Source organism: Mobula hypostoma, chromosome 1 (assembly GCF_963921235.1).
Source record: "Mobula hypostoma chromosome 1, sMobHyp1.1, whole genome shotgun sequence".
Classification (NCBI taxonomy): domain Eukaryota; kingdom Metazoa; phylum Chordata; class Chondrichthyes; order Myliobatiformes; family Myliobatidae; genus Mobula; species Mobula hypostoma.
Window position 1 is genome coordinate 95,616,845 of NC_086097.1, and position 19,395 is coordinate 95,636,239.

Sequence of the window (19,395 nt, forward strand, 5' to 3'; positions counted from 1 at the left end):
CATAAAACAACTCCAATTCAAATTCCGAGCTTTCTCATTGCTGTTGGAACTACACTAATACAGGCAAGTGAAGAGTATTTCACCACACTCCTGATTTGCTCTTTGAAAATCGTGGATGAGCGCCTTCAAAGCAGCGTGTAGAATTATTCACTGTAGATTAGTACCCAGAAGTCTTCTCCTCGACCCATAGCACCAACGTGGGTGATGCGGTTAAGTCAGCGGTCCCCAACCACCGGGCTGCAAAGCATGTGCTACCGGGAGAGGAAACGATATGATTTGGCGACATGAGTCAGCTGCACCTTTCCTCATTCCCTGTCACGCACTGTTGGTCTTGAAATAACCTACCAAATCATACCAAATAACACATAAAACCTAAAATAACACTAACATATAGTAAAAGCAGGAATGATGTGATAAATACACAGCTTATATAAAGTAGAAATAATGTATGTACAGTGTAGTTTCACTTAACAGAATCGGGAAGATTAAGCCAAAACCGATTTGTAGAGAAAAAAATTGGCACGTACACGTATGCGCACGTCATGTATGCACACAGGTGCCTGTGCAAGGCTTCATGGTTATGGTAGTCTTTCTCAGGGTAAACACAAGTGTCCCGTACTTGACTGCTACTTTTGTCCCTTATTTGGAAGTGAGAAAGTTGGCAACCCTACTTGAAAACCCCGCCCTCCCTGTCGGCCAGTCTGCAAGAATATTGTCAATATTAAACCGGTCCGCAGTGCAAAAGAGGTTGGGAACCCCTGAGTTAAGTTTCTGATCCAAGTGATACCTAAAATTTAGAAGGTGGTGGGGATGGGGGGTCTTGGCAATGACAATACTATTAAACATCAAGATTGTTAGACTCTGTCTGTTGGGGAATGTACATTGCCTGGCACTTGTGTAGCACAAATACTATTGCTATTTATCTGCCCAACCAATACTATTGCCTTGATTTTGAAATGTACAGAAAAGGCTATTTCTTTTCTAAAGAGCTGTGAATGGAGTTGAAAATTGTGTCTTTATAGTTGGCAACAGCTTACAGGTCGGAAAAAAAACTTGCATATTCTGGGAATGATGATTTCTTCACCCCAGACTTGTGATTTTATCATCCCTCCTGAAGGTTAGTGAACCATCAGCCATCAATTTACACCAATCTTACATCAATCCCATTACTTCATTTTCATCGCATTCTCTTCAACTCTCTCTACACTTCACCCCCCACCCCCTACTGAATCTACCATTCACCTCACACTAGCAGCAATTCACAGTGACCAGTTAATTTGCAGATGGAGAGAAGCTGGAGAAACCAAGCTAAACACATGGGTTCACAGGGAGAACATGACTACTCCACCCGAGGTCAGAATTGAACCCCTGGGTCTGAGGAGCTGTGAGGTAGTGGGTCTGTTATGCCACCCAAACCAGGACTATTGAAAATCAGCCACACTACAAAAACCTCTTCAGAATAATGAAAACAGTATAGAATTATTTAACTAAATTTGGCAACTCAAATTATTTTTTAAAAGTTGCTTGGAACGTGCCTTTCTCTTTAACCGCCTTGCTGCCAACAGGTCAGAGTTGTTAAACATGTGACAGGTACAACCTGGTGCATATTCAGCAGGTAAGTTTCACAATGTTACTGCCAAGCAGTTCTAGACATTTAGCATTTTTCCACTGGAGATATCCAGTTCGCAGAAAATTCGGGACTTTGTGTACATTTGTGTGGGAATCCTGAATTCCCTAATGCTCATTGTGTCAGCATACAAATAGACCTGTTGTAGCTTCAGCATATTTATTGGTTGTAAGTAACTGACAGATAAAGAAAATGCCTGACCTAAATATTTTAACAGAATGGCAGAGAAACTGTAACACAATTTAGAAGGAACTGTAAAAGTGGTGGCTGTGGGACCCATACCATTCTTGTGCAACACCACAACATTGTCACCCCAATCCCAACCTGGTTGAATATTCTATTGTTTATGAGGATTGAGTTTTTCAGTGCAGTAGAATAGGCAAAGTAAGACTAAATCTTTCAACTTTCTCTCTGATTGTACAGGAAATCACAGCAACTGAGAAGCACCCTCCAGAATCAAAGTTAATGGCAGAAAGTGACCAATATGAGTGATTTGTGAGAGAAAAGTTCTCTCTGCTGAAAAATACCCCTTGCCAATATGTATTATGTAATTCAGAGCAGAAGTTCCATTTCAGTATTTGGCTCTAAGATTATCGCCACTCTCACCACAATAAATTAGATATTTTACTCTTTAATAAAATCAAACAATATTGAAAGCAAAACTATTACGGTTAAAAGAAATTGTCCAATTCCCTTGAAGAGCAGTACGGTCCTCTGAGGATTTAGAATGCCAAACATGGAACCTGTAACACAGAGGAAAGATCATTTAGTCAAATGTGGGCATCTGTTCTGTGACACACATCATCTGCTCTGTCTAAGCATAAAACAAGAAATAAAAAATAAAACTAATTTTATGTTTGACTGTTCCATGTTCTAAAATAATATTTACACCTTTGTGGAAAAGTGCTAAATAGTAGTTCAGAACTAGTTATGCAGCAGTTTCTTTTTACACTCTCTTCACACCAGCTGGTGGGATAGGGGCATTAGCTGTGAAATTGAATGTTAAGTGTTGATAATTAAAACACGGAAAAGTACAGCCCAGGAGTAGGTTCTTTGGCCCATCTGACCATGAGGCCAATCTAACTAATCCCATCTGCCTGCATTCCCCAAACTCTGCCTCTTCACATGTCTGTTTAAATGCCTCTTAAACATGGTTATTGTATCTGCTTTTACCACTACCTCTGGCAGTGTATTATAAACAAAAACTCAGCTCACATACCTGTACCTCCTAACATTTTTCCCTTCTTACCTTTAACTTACACCCTCTAGTATTTGACACTTCCACCTGGGAAAAGACTCTGTTTATCTACTCTCTCTGTGCCTCTTAATTTTAAATTCTTCTATCACGTCTCCTGTCAGCCTCTGATGCACTAAAGAAAAATCCTAAATTTGTTCAACTTTAATTTCAACCGTATTATAACTAATACAGTCCAGTCAGAATCCTCAGCAGTTTAAATGTGCTAATCATTTCATGACGGATCGCAGTTCTCTGCAGAACACTTAATTTCAGAGCCCAAAGCCTCAATTCTTCAAGTGATTACTCTGTAGTGGACAGACCTAGCTATACCACACGTATCAACAGAATTAAAGGAGGTACTCACGATGACCATGTCAATGTTTTGTTATTTAAAATCCTTCAGTTTCTGCTTCTGTTTGTAGTTAACTGGCTGATGCTCCAAGGGACCCGACAGCTTTTCAGCCTAACTTTGTCCTCCAAGTCCATCTTTTCCGTGATTAGGGTCATTTAATTTTCTCAAGGAGCTTGTCATCTCTCAGGTAGTTTGAAAACATGTCAAACACTTCCATATTCCATTCTGCTCTTCAGTATTTTCTTGCATCTTGTTAGGGACTTTGGTGATTGAGTAAGGTTCCACTGCAAGAAAAACAAAGTACAAATCTCCTGTGAAATAAGATGCCCTCTCTGCCATCTGTTTGCCCAATGCAAAAGCTGAAGATACTAAGTTTATCAAAGCCATTCATAAGCACTCTCAGCCAAAAATAATCTTTGCAACGATAGTGTAAACTAGAATTTCCAGGTTGTTCACTGTTATCATAATCTCATGTTATTCTCACCTGTGCTCTTCTGAAGATGCTGCCTTCCATTCATGGGATTTTGAGTGGTGATTTTTTAAAAATATATATGCGTTTAAAGAAAACTGAGAACTACTGTCAACCAATTTAGATCTCCCTTCTATCACTGGAGTTCATAGATCTCAGTAACTTCAGAGTATAAATATGAATAAATGTAATTATCATTTTCACTCTCACAGCTAGATTCACTAGGCAACTGGATGTCAAACAAAACTGCACCTCTGGAATAACTTCAGTTAATATTTAACAGCAGTTAATAATTTATTGGGCAGTGAAAATGATAACAACCAGGAACTGGAGTTGATGAGCATAAATTGTTAATTGTAATGCAATTGATCAGACTTTCTTTGGGGATTACTGGTGTGATTTTCCATTCCTTGGTGTCTCCATACTGAAGCGTTACCACAAATTTAAGACTGCTTCAAGTGCAGCTAAGGCTCAGCCATATTGGTGTAGGATTGGACATGGATAATAAGCTTTGTTTCCTAAAAGGCAGTATTGAATCATTTGGGTTACAATGGCAACATATTTATATCCAGTTTTGCTCAAAGCGCCTGTTTCATATCCAGATATTCAATACAAATACTGGAGCTGTCATGGTGGAATTTGAGCACATCCCTCAAGCCCTTGGATTGCTGGTCCAATGTCCTAACTGCATCAACTAATAATACAAAGACATTACTTGCCCTCATGTTAGATGATGAAGCCTTCCAGAGGATGGAAAGACACAAAGCTACATACCTGCTTGTCAGGAGAGGTGCCGTCCTCCAGGATGTCAAGGTAAATCACAACTCCAGTCAAAAAGGGTCAACAGCAGGTTGACAACTTTGTCCAGATCTCCAATGAACATTGTGAACGTGCCAACCTTATTGGTTTGCAGACACCTCTCACCATGGCCTTTGTCTCATTATGCATCCGGCGGTTGAACAGGATGTCGACCTTCATGATCTCTCAGGCATCAAGCAGCACCTTCAGCTTCTTGCTTATAATATCCATCAGTTCCTGGTGTTAGACCAAAACTAGACCAGCCAAAAATGCCGGGGCTTTCAGAATAAAACTACATATCAGCCCCAATCTCAAGTTAATCATAGTTACCGGTGAAAAGAAACATTTCAAAACAGTTCAATATCTAATTTAGTTGCTCATAGCTTATTTTTGCTATGAGGTATTATGCAAAAGGACAAATTTTTGTCTGCATGCTGGACTTGCAGCCGAATCTAGTACTTGCCACACAGGACTAATTCAGAATCTAGAGGTGGCTAGTTGTTTATTTACTATTCAGAAATTGAATCCGTTAATTCCCTTGGTTGACAATTTGTAGATGGTGTGCAAGGCAGGTTCTACGAACATTTTCACACTTTGAGAGTGATTTTATAGCGAAAGCATGTGCCAGTATTGTAATTCACCAATCCTTCAGTATTATAACACAAGCCTTTGGTTTTTTGAGAAAATGAGTCTTTAAAAATTAAGACCTCAAATCTGGCCCAAGGCTTGGGGTTCATCAGGAAGCAATGATCCCTGTTCTTTGGACTACCTTCACCAATTACCTTGATAATACTGCAGAGAAAAAGCCCCAGTGTTATCTCAATAAAATCCTCCAACTATGTCATCAGAGAAAGTAAACTAATGTTGGCATCCTTACCCAGGCCAACATCTTCAGAACTGAGGTCTCAATTAAACTGAGCCTGTTCCAGAGCATAGACCTTATTGTTCACATGCTTGATATCAGACCTTTCTGGAACAGACTCTTCTGATCTCTGTCACAAGAGATTACTGTAGACCCAGAAAGAGATTGAAAGATGTTTTCAGAGTCTCATCATAAAGGGTGATATTCCAATGATCTGTGGGATTCCCTGGCAACAATGATTCAAAATGGACAGAGTGCATTTGGGATGGTATTGAGTACTCTGGAAATATGTGTCAGCAGCAGCACCAGTTTAGAAGATGGAAGGAATGCAGGCAGCATGCTGAGCTCATTAGTTATCTTGGAAGCAAGATTTCCTCCAATCTGAGACTCCCCAAGGGGATTATTACTTATGGCTTCTGCCACACTTGTGGCTGGTCAGTGATTGCTTTTGGGCCATATTAGGCCACAGAATCCGACTGAAAGCACTCTAAATTTACAAGATTTTTTGTAACTCAAATGGCAATGGAATTGGCCAAAACCTATTTTTAAAACTCCAGATTAGGCTGCTGTAAAATCCACACAAAACTCTAAGCTTTCTCTGGTGTATTGTTTTCACCAACAGTGCTACCTCTATGCACTTTATCAGGCCAGATGCAGAAGCAAACATTTTGGTTCCCTCAAATAATGCAGATGTTGCCAATTTAACCAAAACAAGGGAACTACTGGCTGCCTCTCCACCTCGCAAAGGTTACTCAGGATGGCCAATATAAATTGGCCTTGTCTGCATCCCATGAATGAATTGGAAAGAGAATTCCCTAAGTGCATTTCAGGTTAAAGCAGTTAATTGAATAAGACAAAAATAAAAAGAAATAGCAATGTGCTGACAAGGACAGATGAGAAGGGCTGGGAGGATGGTTGAGTGGATCATGAACACTGACACCAACCAGCTGAATCTATAGATATGATTTTTAAACAACCTGGATGGGATTATTTCCTAAGAATTCTACTTAGAAATTAATTATCTCCAACTTCAGAGGTACAGCTTCTGCCCAGGTTAATAACTTCATCGCAGTGCTGACTCCTACCTGTTTCTCAACACAACATGGGTCCACATCATAGAGATAGAGAAGAGAAAACTTCGGATCAAATTAAATATCATCCTGAGAATGATTCCTTACCACATTCAAACCATTCGGAGATACAGCCTGGCTAAATCTATTTAGTTTAGGGGCTGTTTTCTATTCTGAGCAGAAGACAAGTATTGGCATGCAGTAAACTTTATCACTTCTGTTGCTTAGGTTAGTCAAAGCCAACCAACTGAAAAACCTTCATTTCTGCATGGCTGCCGTTTACTTCATCTTCAAAGTCTCCCCTTTTCTCTACCTATTGCTGTATATTCAGTGGCTCAGCCTTTGCTGGAAGAGGGGGGTGGGGTGGGGGTACCACAGTACATTGTGTGTAAAGTGTTTTCTTATAGCCTATCAGGTCATTGCCAGCTGCAAATGTAGCATTCTTGTCAGGCCCATTTCCACCAGTCCCTTGTGAAAATCCTGATCGATACTGCTTCCACCATTCCAACAGGCAATGAGTCCCAGATCAGAACCACTCACGGTATTTAAAAAAAATTACAATGACATTCCCTTGTATTTTTTGCCCAAAGTTTAAAAAAGCAAGGCTATGTCTGTGAACCATTTAGTACTGGGAACAGCTTCCCTCTGTCTAGTACCCTGTCCATGCAGTCAACATGGTTCACTCTTGACTACTGTATCTCCTCAGGTCAGGGTAATCAGAGGTAGACAATCCAGTGACATCCACTTCCCTTGAACAAATTTGTAAAAGTCTAAGTCATGATCTTATGCAGCAGGGGAAATACTTTTTCTTTGGTTTCTCCTTCAAATTCTTTCAACTGGATTGACCTATTCTATTATGTTCCAAGGAATACAAGTCTAACCCAGAAAATTACACTTTCTTTTCAACTAAGTTAAATGCCTCTTTTATTCAAGCATGGTCACTGCTCTGATTTGGATATGTAGCAACCATTCTATAAACAATGTCTGACAGACAGTAAGTGGCAATGACCAGATAACTTATCTGTGAGTTTGGCTGAAAGATATTGACTAAGACATAGTGAAGAGCTCTTTAGCTCAGCCGTAAATAGAGCCGTGGAATATTTAATGGCCAGACACACAAGACTTTGATTTAAACTCATTTGAAAGACAACAATGGATTATTCCCTGAGGCCTGTACTCACATCTGTCAAAACCTAGACCTATATATTACCTTACCACCCTTTAAAGATAAAAGAGTAGAGTTATCATAACACTGTTTCTATAAAAGCCTCACTAAGCTTACAAGTTCAGTTGCGAGGTTCATAGAATAGTATTGTTGGAATTTTCTGTGTAAAACTGCACTGTCAGTTTTAGCTCAGTGCAACGCCTGAACTATTTCTCACCAAAGCCAACTTTAAACCTTGTGGATGCCACCTTGGCAAACAACTCCTAAGGGGACATATGACAACAAGAAGAAACTTCTACCAGCTGACAGAGTGTAGCTGCTTAATGAATGGATGCCGCAGTGCCAGAAGGTGATGGTGCAGTTGTGGATCCAGTGAAACTGATGCCTCACAGTACCAGAGACCAGCGTTCGCTCCTGATCTCAGCTACTGTCAGTGTGCAGCTTGCTTGTTCTCTCTTCCCTTCCACAAATACATGCAGGTTGCTAAGTTAATTAGCTACAGTAAATTGCCAGTGAATTATATAATCTGGGGAGGGGGGGATGGTGATTAAAAAATGAGGAGAAAAAAAATGGGATTATATTGATGCTTGCCACCCTTGCCATTTTCGGTAGGCTAAAGGGCTTGTTTTTGCGCTGTATCTTTCTATCACTGACTCTAAGATGGTACTTGCAGACATTCAAAGGGAGCTTAGCAGATTCATGAAAGGATGAGGCATTTTCTTAGGACAAGGGAGCCACAAGTATCCACAAGGATTACAGCCAAGTGGTCATGGTAGGATATTACCAGGGAGTTTTTCATAAGGATTAATACAACACAGGTACAATCACTGACTACCTACACATTAGGGAAGCATGCAATGCAAGCAAGTGCCCGTGTCCGTACTGTCCTTTTCTGTGGACGTAAGTAATTGGAACAAGGTGGGGAGAGGGGGGTTCGTGGCTCCACTGTTCCTATCATTCATTCTATGGGGTTTCTTGTCTTGCGGATGTCTGTGAGGAGTACGAATTTCAGGTTGTACACTGTATACATTCTTTGATATTAAATAAACCTTAGAAGTGTACTGGATATAGTTCTCATCACGTGACAGGAACAATTTGAGCTGGGATTGATGCACAGCACATTTATAAGGATGCTGGCCAGGAATGGGACATTGTGGCTAAGAGGAATGACTGAATAAGCCACAGGCACTTTCTTTGAAACTAAAGAAGCTACGGGAAGACAAAACTGAGCTGTATAAAATAATGTCATCCTTCATAGATCCTTGAGCAAAGATCTATTCCCCTTATCAAAGGGGTCAAAAAACAAATAACATAGAGTTCAAGTAATTGGTAGGAGGACTGGGGAGATGACGAGGAAACCCAGAGAGTGGTCTGAACTCACTGCCTGAAAGTATGGTAGAAGCAGAAATCCTTATCATATTGAAATATTACTTAGTTGTGTTCTTGAAGTGCTGTGACTTGCACATAGTGCTGGACACTGGGATCAGGCACAGGCATAATTAGACAAAAGGCCACATGATTCATAAGTTTTCCGTGTTTCCATGATTCTCCCCTTCAGCATGGAAGTTGGGTGACCTTTCCAATGCATTCATCAATAGCAACAGTGAGATGCGGAGGAGAGCGGAAGCAGTAACCGGGAATGATCCTGAGACTAACAAGGTGATGGTGACCTCTATGGGCAAAGCAGTCCAATCCACAAGCAAGGTTCATGGTTGCAGAAGCTCACAGATGTCTGTGAAAACAAAGACAAGGGTGATTTTACACAAACCCTTTAAGTAGATTAGTTCCAAGGGAAACAGTTAGTAAAACCTATCTGTCAGAGAACCGACAGTTCCTTTCTACTCATGATTTCTACTAAATCAGTCACATTGGAGGTGAATTTTGCCTGATGCTTGACCTGCTGGTGGATAAGATGCTCACATGAATAGAAATTCCATCAAAAATTCATGAGTCAAATTTCTTGATGGGCATTAAGTCACCCAAAAATGAGCACTCATTATTGAAGTCTGGTTTTCAGCTACACAGTGCTGTTTTTTAGCTTTTGGAGTTACTTGAAGGAATTTCTAGGCAATATCTTTTAGATTGAGCTTGAGGTTAGAAGAATTTCGACTGACGTGGTCTCAACTTTTCAGGAGAATTATATACAGTACTTCATAATACGCACTCAGGTAGCTGAATTATTTTTAAATTAGTTTCTGAACCCTCCTTCCTGTGAACATTGCCAGAGATGGTCTAATTTGAAAAATCTCTAAAGTGCACAGAGTGAGAGATGACGTGCCGATGAGGGTAGGAACAGTTGGTTGACCCCCACTCATTGCCTGGCTGGATTTGACCAGGACAGCTATCCTAAGCTGGCAAAAAGTCTTCAAATATAAAGATTGGGCTCTAACTATGCATTGCAACCCCAATCTACCACTTTAACCAGAGAAAGCAGAGGTGAAGTTGCCACTGGTTCCTTATTATAAGGTACTTCCTTTATTTCATAATGAAGTATGAGACCAATATTGGATAGCTTCTCTTCTCTTATTATTTTCCTGACTTAGAAGCTCGGTCCATGGATTCTGAGCCCCAAGCTTGGAAAGAAATATGTTCTTGTTCTTTGCTGGTTTCCTGGTGAATGCAAATAAACCCCAAAACAAAAATGACTGAAAATGCCAACAGTGTGCTTCAAACAAAAGGGACAGGTCATGGGTGGGACTTCTCATCACAAGCAAGGGCTGTTGCCAGGACATGGCCTGTTGACATGAGTAAGACTCCCTTGGCTTTGCCAGCACTCCCAGAAATGCTGATTGGGAGGATCACACCGGTGGGTTTCAATGAATTCAGTCAACAATGAGACGGCAGTCCTTGTCACTGACACGCAAAGTCCCGTGCCCTTATGTCTGTTGGGAGACTTTGAATAACAAAGCATCCTAGGATCATTGAGCTCAGGACCAGCCCAGGACTCAGTCCACATGAGGTTGGAGAGGTATATATAGGGATGCGGGCAACATGTGCAGAGCTGCCAAAATCCTGTGCAGATATGGGGCATCACATCCAAACGTGATTCTTGGCAGAACAACTCCTACATGACTTACTTCCCTTGCTCCGTGCACTAAGCCAACACATCACTCCTCTCTCCTTGTTAAGTACATCCCTTTCCCGCCAACACCAGTCTCAACAACTCAATTAAGAACATAAACAGGAGCTGGAATGAACCATTCAGCCGATTGTGCCTGCAAATGGCTGATCTTCTACCTCAGAATCACTTTTCAGCATCAACCACACAACCCCTGATTTCCTCAACATCCAAAAGTCCATCAACTTGTCTTGAATTTACTCCGCAACTATCTAGCATCCTTATGTAGAAAACTGGATGAAGACGTTTCATATCATTTCAGTCATGGATCACTTATTTTGAATTGGTGACCACAGGTTGGAAACACCCCACCCAGGATAACATGCTCCACAGAAGCAGCCAGACTATGCTCATAAAAGCATTTTATATTGTCTCTCCTTCATCAACCTTTAAAGAGTACAGGCACCTCCTACTAGATCTGCACCCACTGGATGAGCCACAAGTGTATCCTCTTCAGCAGGGTGGGCAGGATTTACAACCCCAGTCTTCCTCCAGGAGACACTCACAAAGACTGTGTTTTGTCTTGTCATACATAACCACCTCTGGTTAAATATACACATGGCATTACACCTGCGTCTCTGTCCTTAGCTCCCCACAGCCCCATTCCTCACGGCTCCCTCACCGCCCACATTCACTGACCCCACTCACTAGTTTCTTATTCATTCACTGCTCCAGTCTCTGTCTCCTCCTTCCTAATCACAATGCCCGCGTTCCCGCCTCTCCACTCAATACTCCCAGTGGTTTAATTGCCACATCGTTCATGCTCCCGTCCACTTTGCCAGAGCTCTGCCACTGACTCAAAGCTGCACAGAAACACATATGTCCTCACCTGTACCAGTTATACAGTGACAGATCCACCCCTGTCAGTACTGTATCCCAGTATTATACAGTGACAGACCCATCCCCAGCAGTACTGTATCCCAGTGTTATACAGTGACAGGCCCATCCCCAGCAGTACTGAATCCCAGTGTTATACAGTGACAGACCCATCCCCAGCAGTACTGTAACCCAGCGTTATACAGTGACAGACCCATACCCAGCAGTACTGTAACCCAGCGTTATACAGTGACAGACCCATCCCCACCAGTACTGTAACCCAGTGTTATACAGTGACAGACCGATCCCCACCAGTACTGTATCCCAGTGTTATACAGTGACAGACCCATCCCCAGCAGTACTGTACCCCAGTGTTATACAGTGACAGACCCATCCCTAAAAGTACTGTATTCCAGTGTTATACAGTGACAGACCCATCCCCACCAGTACTGTAACCCAGTGTTATACAGTGACAGACCCATCCCTACCAGTACTGTATCCCAGTGTTATACAGTGACAGACCCATCCCCAGCAGTACTGTATCCCAGTGTTATACAGTGACAGATCCATCCCCACCAGTACTGTATCCCAGTGTTATACAGTGACAGACCCATCCCCAGCAGTACTGTACCCCAGTGTTATACAGTGACAGACCCATCCCGACCAGTACTGTATTCCAGTGTTATACAGTGACAGACCCATCCCCACCAGTACTGTAACCCAGTGTTATACAGTGACAGACCCATCCCCACCAGTACTGTAACCCAGTGTTATACAGTGACAGAACCATCCCCAGCAGTACTATACCCTGGTGTTTTACAGTGACAGGCCTGTCCCCAGCAGTACTGTACCCCAGTATTATACAGTGATGCCTGTTCCTAGCAGTATTGTACCCCAGTGTTATACAGTGACAGATCCGTCCCCAGCAGTACTGTACCCCACTGTTATACAGTGACAGACCCAATCCCCACCAGTACTGTACCCCAGTGTAATACAGTGACAGACCTGTCCCCAGCAGTACTGTACCCCAGTATCATACAGTGACAGACCCGTCTCCAGCAGTACTGTACCCCACTGTTATACAGTGACAGGCCCAATCCCCACCAGTACTGTACCCCAGTGTAATACAGTGACAGACCTGTCCCCAGCAGTACTGTACCCCAGTATCATACAGTGACAGACCCGTCTCCAGCAGTACTGTACCCCACTGTTATACAGTGACAGGCCCAATCCCCACCAGTACTGTACCCCAGTGTAATACAGTGACAGACCTGTCCCCAGCAGTACTGTACCCCAGTGTTATACAGTGACAGACCCGTCCCCAGCAGTACTGTAACCCAGCGTTATACAGTGACAGACCCATCCCTACCAGTACTGTATTCCAGTGTTATACAGTGACAGACCCATCCCCACCAGTACTGTAACCCAGTGTTATACAGTGACAGACCCATCCCCACCAGTACTGTACCCCAGTGTTATACAGTGACAGACCCATCCCCACCAGTACTGTAACCCAGTGTTATACAGTGACAGACCCATCCCTACCAGTACTGTATTCCAGTGTTATACAGTGACAGACCCATCCCCAGCAGTACTGTAACCCAGTGTTATACAGTGACAGACCCATCCCCACCAGTACTGTATCCCAGTGTTATACAGTGACAGAACCGTCCCCAGCAGTACTATACCCTGGTGTTTTACAGTGACAGGCCTGTCCCCAGCAGTACTGTACCCCAGTATTATACAGTGATGCCTGTTCCTAGCAGTATTGTACCCCAGTGTTATACAGTGACAGACCTGTACCCCAGTGTTATACAGTGACAGACCCATCCCCAGCAGTATGCTACCCCAGTGTAATACAGTGACAGACCCATCTCCAGCAGTACTGTACCCCACTGTTATACAGTGACAGATCCGTCCCCACCAGTACTGTACCCAGTGTTATACAGTGACAGACCTGTCCCCAGCAGTACTGTACCTCAATGTTATACAGTGACAGACCCGTCTCCAGCAGTACTGTACCCCAGTGTTATACAATGACAGTCCCATTCTCACCAGTACTGTACCCCAGTGTTATATAGTGACAGACCCATCCCCACCAGTACTGTACCCCAGTGTTATACAGTGACAAACCTGTAGCCAGGTTTACTGTACCCCAGTGTTATACAGTGACAGACCCGTCCCCAGCAGTACTGTACCCCAGCATTATACAGTGACAGACCTGTCCCCAGCAGTACTGTACCCCAGCATTATACAGTTACAGACCTGTCTCCGGCAGTACTGTACCCCAGCGTTATACAGTGACAGACCTGTCCTCAGCAGTACTGTACTCCAGTGTCATACAGTGACAGGCCCATCCCCAGCAGTACCCTACCCCAGTGTCATAGTGACAGACCTGTCCCCAGCAGTACTGTACCCCAGTGTTATACAGTGACAGACCCATCCCCAGCAGTACTCTACCCCAGTGTTATACAGTGACAGGCCCATCCCCAGCAGTACTCTACCCCAGTGTTATACAGTGACAGGCCCATCCCCAGCAGTACTGAATCCCAGTGTTATACAGTGACAGACCCATCCCCAGCAGTACTCTACCCCAGTGCCATACAGTGACAGGCCCATCCCCAGCAGTACTGTACCCCAGTGTCATAGTGACAGACCTGTCCCCAGCAGTACTGTACCCCAGTGTTATACAGTGACAGACCCATCCGCACCAGTACTGAATCCCAGTGTTATACAGCGACAGTCCTGTCCCAGCAGTACTGTACTCCAGTGTTATACAGTGACAGACACATCCCCAGCAGTACTGTACCCCAGTGTTATACAGTGACAGACCCATCCGCACCAGTACTGAATCCCAGTGTTATACAGTGACAGACCTGTCCCCAGCAGTACAGTATCCCAGTGTTATACAGCGACAGTCCTGTCCCAGCAGTACTGTACTCCAGTGTTATACAATGACAGACCCATCCCCACCAGTACTGTACCCCAGTGTTATACAGTGACAGACCCATCCGCACCAGTACTGAATCCCAGTGTTATACAGTGACAGTCCTGTCCCAGCAGTACTGTACCAACTTAGTAATGGCAGGTCCATCAATGTGTATTTCTGAGTGTAGGGGCTATGTGTTCCTGTATCTGGGTTTGGTATCAGAAGACAAGACCAAATCCGACATGATCCCTACAGTTCTCGTCCCTGGACGCCTGCTGCATGGATACTCTGATGCCAGGCCCATTCAGGTTCTCTGGGATTGGCACTACGGGCTCCAGGCCTGGTGCTGTGGGGATCCTGTGACCCGCAGCTGATGGATACAATGAAATGGTACCTTAGCTATTCCCAGAAGTTCGGTGGAAGTCTCTGACAGAGAGAGGAAGTTGGATTGAGGAGTGGAAACTGGAGACGGGAACAACTGAGTTGGCTGGAAAGGAGAGGAAGGGAAGGGAAAGAAGCCTTGAGCTGCCGGTAGCCCCATATAAATGACAAGACATGAGGTATTAAAGTTGAAAATTGGCTGCACTGCACAGCGTAACAGTTCCCCATCCTACGCACCTAACCTACAAGGTTCGTTCTGGACCAGTCCTGAGTCCTGAGGTACTCTGGGCATGTTTGGTTCCATGTTAGTGACAAGAGTCTGGGGTTTTACTGTCCCTGGGAAACATTGCCGGCTCAATGCTGACTTCCAAGTTAATTGAAACTTACCTGGTGCGACCTTCCCAGCAGGCTATCTCAGCAGAGTCATTCCTGGGGGAGATGGCACAAGCCCCATCCTACCCATGACCTCCCCTTTAATGGTCAAAGTACATTGCAGCACAGCCAGGGTTTCAGTCGGATTTGAGGTAGCCGTTTGCCACGAAGCCACTCGGGGGCAGGGTGCCTGAGGCGGCTTCGAGGTGGGGCTCGAAGCGGAGTCGCAGGGTATTCCTGATGACCAGTTTCTCCATGATGAAGGAGGCGCAGAACCAGGGAACGGCGTACTCCAGGGTGATCAGGCCCATGAAGTCAAACTCAAATGGAGAGTAGTCCCAGGGGCAGGCGTCGAACTGGCGTAAGACGTAGCCCGTGCAGAACTCCCAGATATAGGTCCAGATGGTGTAGATGAGGCAGCGGGTAACAGTGCGGCACCTGTCCCTCAGGTAAAGATACATTTTCTCCACTATCAGCATGGAGGTCCCATAGATGAAAAGGGCCCAGACACTGGTGACTCCGGGGAACTTCCAGTTGAAATGCACCACAAAATCCCATGCTGCTGTGAACATCACCTCGCAGAAATAGCCGTGGATAGCATAGAGGTACCACCGAGAGAGGGCACTCAGGGGCTCAGCTGTGGCCATCCCTTCAGCCGGTGGAGGGAAGGGATTAAAGCAGATGGAGAGGGATGCAGCTGCAAAGGCAGCACAGATCCAGTGACACAAAATGAAGGCAGAGCAGTCAGCACAACCTTGGAAACGGAGAGAATTAATTTTTAAGCAGACACCAACCTGCCAAATCCCCTCACCCCTCATTAATCAGCTCTCAGCGCCTGTGCCGACATTGGATCTGCATCGGGTGAGCAAGAGAGAGAGAGAGAGAGAGAGGAGAGGGAAGCACTTAGCAGAAGCAGAAGTGGAAAGTACCACAGCTCATATCGGAACGGGGAATGGTGTGGAGCTTCAATGGAGCATCCCTGCAGCTTCTTAGAGGGCAGAGGAGAAGCGGGGACATGAAAGGGAGCCTCTAAAATAACACGGGCACACTACAACGTGCATTTTAACTCCCAGTCTATCAGGAAGAGGGTAACCAAAGATATTAAATACTCTACAGTCACCTAATGTTGTGAGGCTGTCAAAGTATTTTAATTTGAAGACAAGGGCTGAACGGAGACCAGAGCCAATATTCAGACATTTCTCTCTCTTTTTTCTCACACATGCACATACAGAATCTTATATGTGCCCATTTATGTCAGTGCAAATATATCATAAGTATTTTATGAGGATGGATGTACTTGCATGTGTGTACACGAACGTGATAAACATTACCCATATATTCGCAATGGCTACATTTACACTGCCATGCAATGCTGCCTTAGGAATGCAGCCAGCTCTTCAGTCAATAAAACAAGGCACTGCACGAGACTTGGCAGCAAGGAAATATACTCCCCAGATTCTGAGCACAGCCACTGACGACAGGATGACATTGCTTCCATTGTTTAGCTGACAGCTGGCACAAAGTGCTTATGTTATCACTGGTACAGTTTGTATCGCAGAGAAACAGAGTCCTTTAACTTTGCATAACTTGCCTTATCAAATACAAACCCATTTAAAAATCCATTGGCTCACATATGGAGATTACATCGGTACAAATGTTGATCATTTGCAGCATAAAAAATCCTAATAAATAACTTACTTCCATTCAGAGGCGTTTTATGTGTCTTATTATTTAGTCTTTGTTGTGTCGTTGTTGCTCTGATTTCTCTTTAGTGTGAACTACCAGCAGCCCTGCAGTCTAGATAAGTTTGTTGCACTATATTCTGCTGGTGGGAAGGAGGAAGAAGATCAAACTTGGAAGCAAATTTCAAGAAATGTGAAAAAAGATTTGGCCTCATTATCATCTGATCATTTGGTGGGGTTCCTCAGCTTTTCACCTGATCCCACTCCCATCGCCACGCCAGGACCAGCAGACTCCAAAAGAGCAACTTTCCCCAAGCAGTAAGCTGACCAACACCTCCACCCACTAACCCACCACCACCACTTCATCATTTCCCGTCGGAGACACCTTATGGACAGTGCCTAGTACCACTTCATGGACATACAATCGATCTACGCATAGAAGCTGTCTTATGTGGTTATATTTATTGTGATTTTTATTATTGTGGTCTTTATCTGATTGTGTTTTCTTTTGTGCTGCATCAGATTTGGAGTTACAATTATTTTGTTCTTCTTTACACTTGTGTACTGGAAATGTCATTAAACAATCCTGAACCGTTAAAGATTAACAATAAACTTTGTCTCTATGCTGTACATCGAAATATCGAAACATACAATGAAGTACGTCATTTGTGTCAACACCCAACACAGTCCAATTTGTACTGGGGTAACCTGCAGTTGTCGCCATGCACCGGTGCCAACTTGGCATAGCCACAACTTCCTCACCCTAACTCGCGCATCTTGGAATGTGGGAGGAAGCCGGAGCACTGGGGGGAAATCCACGTGGACATGGGGAGACAGTACAGACTCCTTCCAGACAGCGATGGGGGTTGACTCCCAATCGCCGATCCCTGCTGCAGTAATAGTGCACTGTTCCCCCGTACTGCCCACAGTGTGTGTGGACTCCAAAATTGGCCAGATTGGCAGTTGCCATGCTACATTCTGGGTCTGCACCCTGCTCAACTCCAGGAACATTGCTGATAACTGTGGAGACACAAGAGTTTGCTGATACTGTAAGATGGAGCAAAGAATGAAATGCTGGAGGAACTCGAGCTGTTGAGCAGCATCAGGTCAAGACCCTGCATCAAGACCAACTGGAGAGGGAAAGCAGCCAGTACTATGAGAAGAAGCAGAGGCTGAGGTAGGGACCAATGAGTGATGGGTGGACTGAGGAGGCACGAGAGGTGTGGGAACTCGAAATGAGGGAACACAACGTGTCTCATCATGACAATCTGCCACGTAATCATTTGAACACTGGATTTTCCAATTTCAGTTCACTGTTGCACCCCTAGTGTTCCTCTCTCTCCTTCCAAACCGTGCCAGTCTTCCCATTGTTGTTCCCTTCTCCAGACCCTCACCCCATCCTGGTTCCATTCACGCCATGCTCTTCACCCACCGGATATCTCCCCCTTCATGTTCCACCTGGTCACCTCTCCCTTGAATGGCCCCCATTATTACCTTCTTGCCTTATCCAGATTCTGTCTCTCGTAGCCTTCGCAGACCCGCTCACCCGACTGCCTCCCCGACCCCACCTGGCTTGCTGATAACTATTCTGCACGTGCGTCACAGTCAGGTCTCAAGTACAATGCTGCAGATGTGAGAAACCTGAGGTAAAAAGTGAAGCATTGTGGGGATACTCAGCAGGCCAGGGAGGATTCACGTGGAGCGAACATGATCAGGAGAGGTGATTGAACTGAATTCCTCCTTGCTTCACAGTTGCTACCCGACCTGCTGAGAAATCCCAGAATCTTCTGTTTTTATTGCAGTCAGGCCTGATGGTGTCCCCATCCCAGCATCAATCTACTCATTTTCTGGCAGGTCTTTCTATAGTCGTTTAGGGGCAAGGATTCTCAGTGGTTTTGTCTTTATTAATTCAGGATACAGAGGTAATCACTCTTGTCTGTCAGCACAATCAGATTCATGACCTTTCCATCTACTATACACCAAATTGCATCCAATTACAGACTGGCTGTGTTTGCTGAACTGTGATATTTGCAACCTCCTAATTTGTTCCTGAAGGCAGCCGGAGAGTAAGGTTTCAGCTAAGTGGGATGGTGTACTGTGGAAATACCATCTGCTTTATTCATGAATAATTCATCGTTCCTAAATGAAGCAGTAGAATGAAGAATAAACCACCTGAAATTAATTTTGTGGCTGTAATTTGGACTGGGGGTGGGGGCAGGTTCCCTGCTCTGAAATTATCGAATGTAGAAAGAGTGAAGAATTTTTTCTCTTCCCTGCCTGGGGCACTGATGTTCCCTGACTTCAACACAGACTGAGTTCTGAAACTGCTGTGCCTCAGATAGTAGCGTTAACCGTTCAGCTGTCTGGGAGTATTGTGATCTTTCAAATCAGAATGGTGGAAAGTTTACAACCCAGAACGTTATCTAAGCTGTCATTTCTGTGCTTTTCTAAACGGCTCTCTGGCCTAATCCCAACTTCCACCACTAATTCTGTGGCCATGCAGGATGGTGATTCTTC

The 19,395-nt window shown here is 44.2% G+C and overlaps 1 protein-coding gene and 1 long non-coding RNA gene across 2 annotated transcripts; both read right to left on the minus strand.

The window, feature by feature from the left end:
• Window positions 1-2,294: 2,294 nt before the first annotated feature.
• On the minus strand, window positions 2,295-4,932 carry LOC134359897 (uncharacterized). Its single transcript, XR_010021221.1, has 3 exons — window positions 4,460-4,932; window positions 3,229-3,500; window positions 2,295-2,370 (listed from the first exon to the last, which is right to left on the minus strand). It is a non-coding gene; the product is annotated as an uncharacterized LOC134359897 (long non-coding RNA).
• Window positions 4,933-15,333: 10,401 nt separating this feature from the next.
• LOC134359932 (transmembrane protein 229B-like) lies at window positions 15,334-15,843 on the minus strand. Its single transcript, XM_063073840.1, has one exon. It carries the CDS (start codon window positions 15,841-15,843, stop codon window positions 15,334-15,336), a length of 510 nt encoding a protein of 169 aa, XP_062929910.1.
• Between the last annotated feature and the right edge of the window lie 3,552 nt (window positions 15,844-19,395).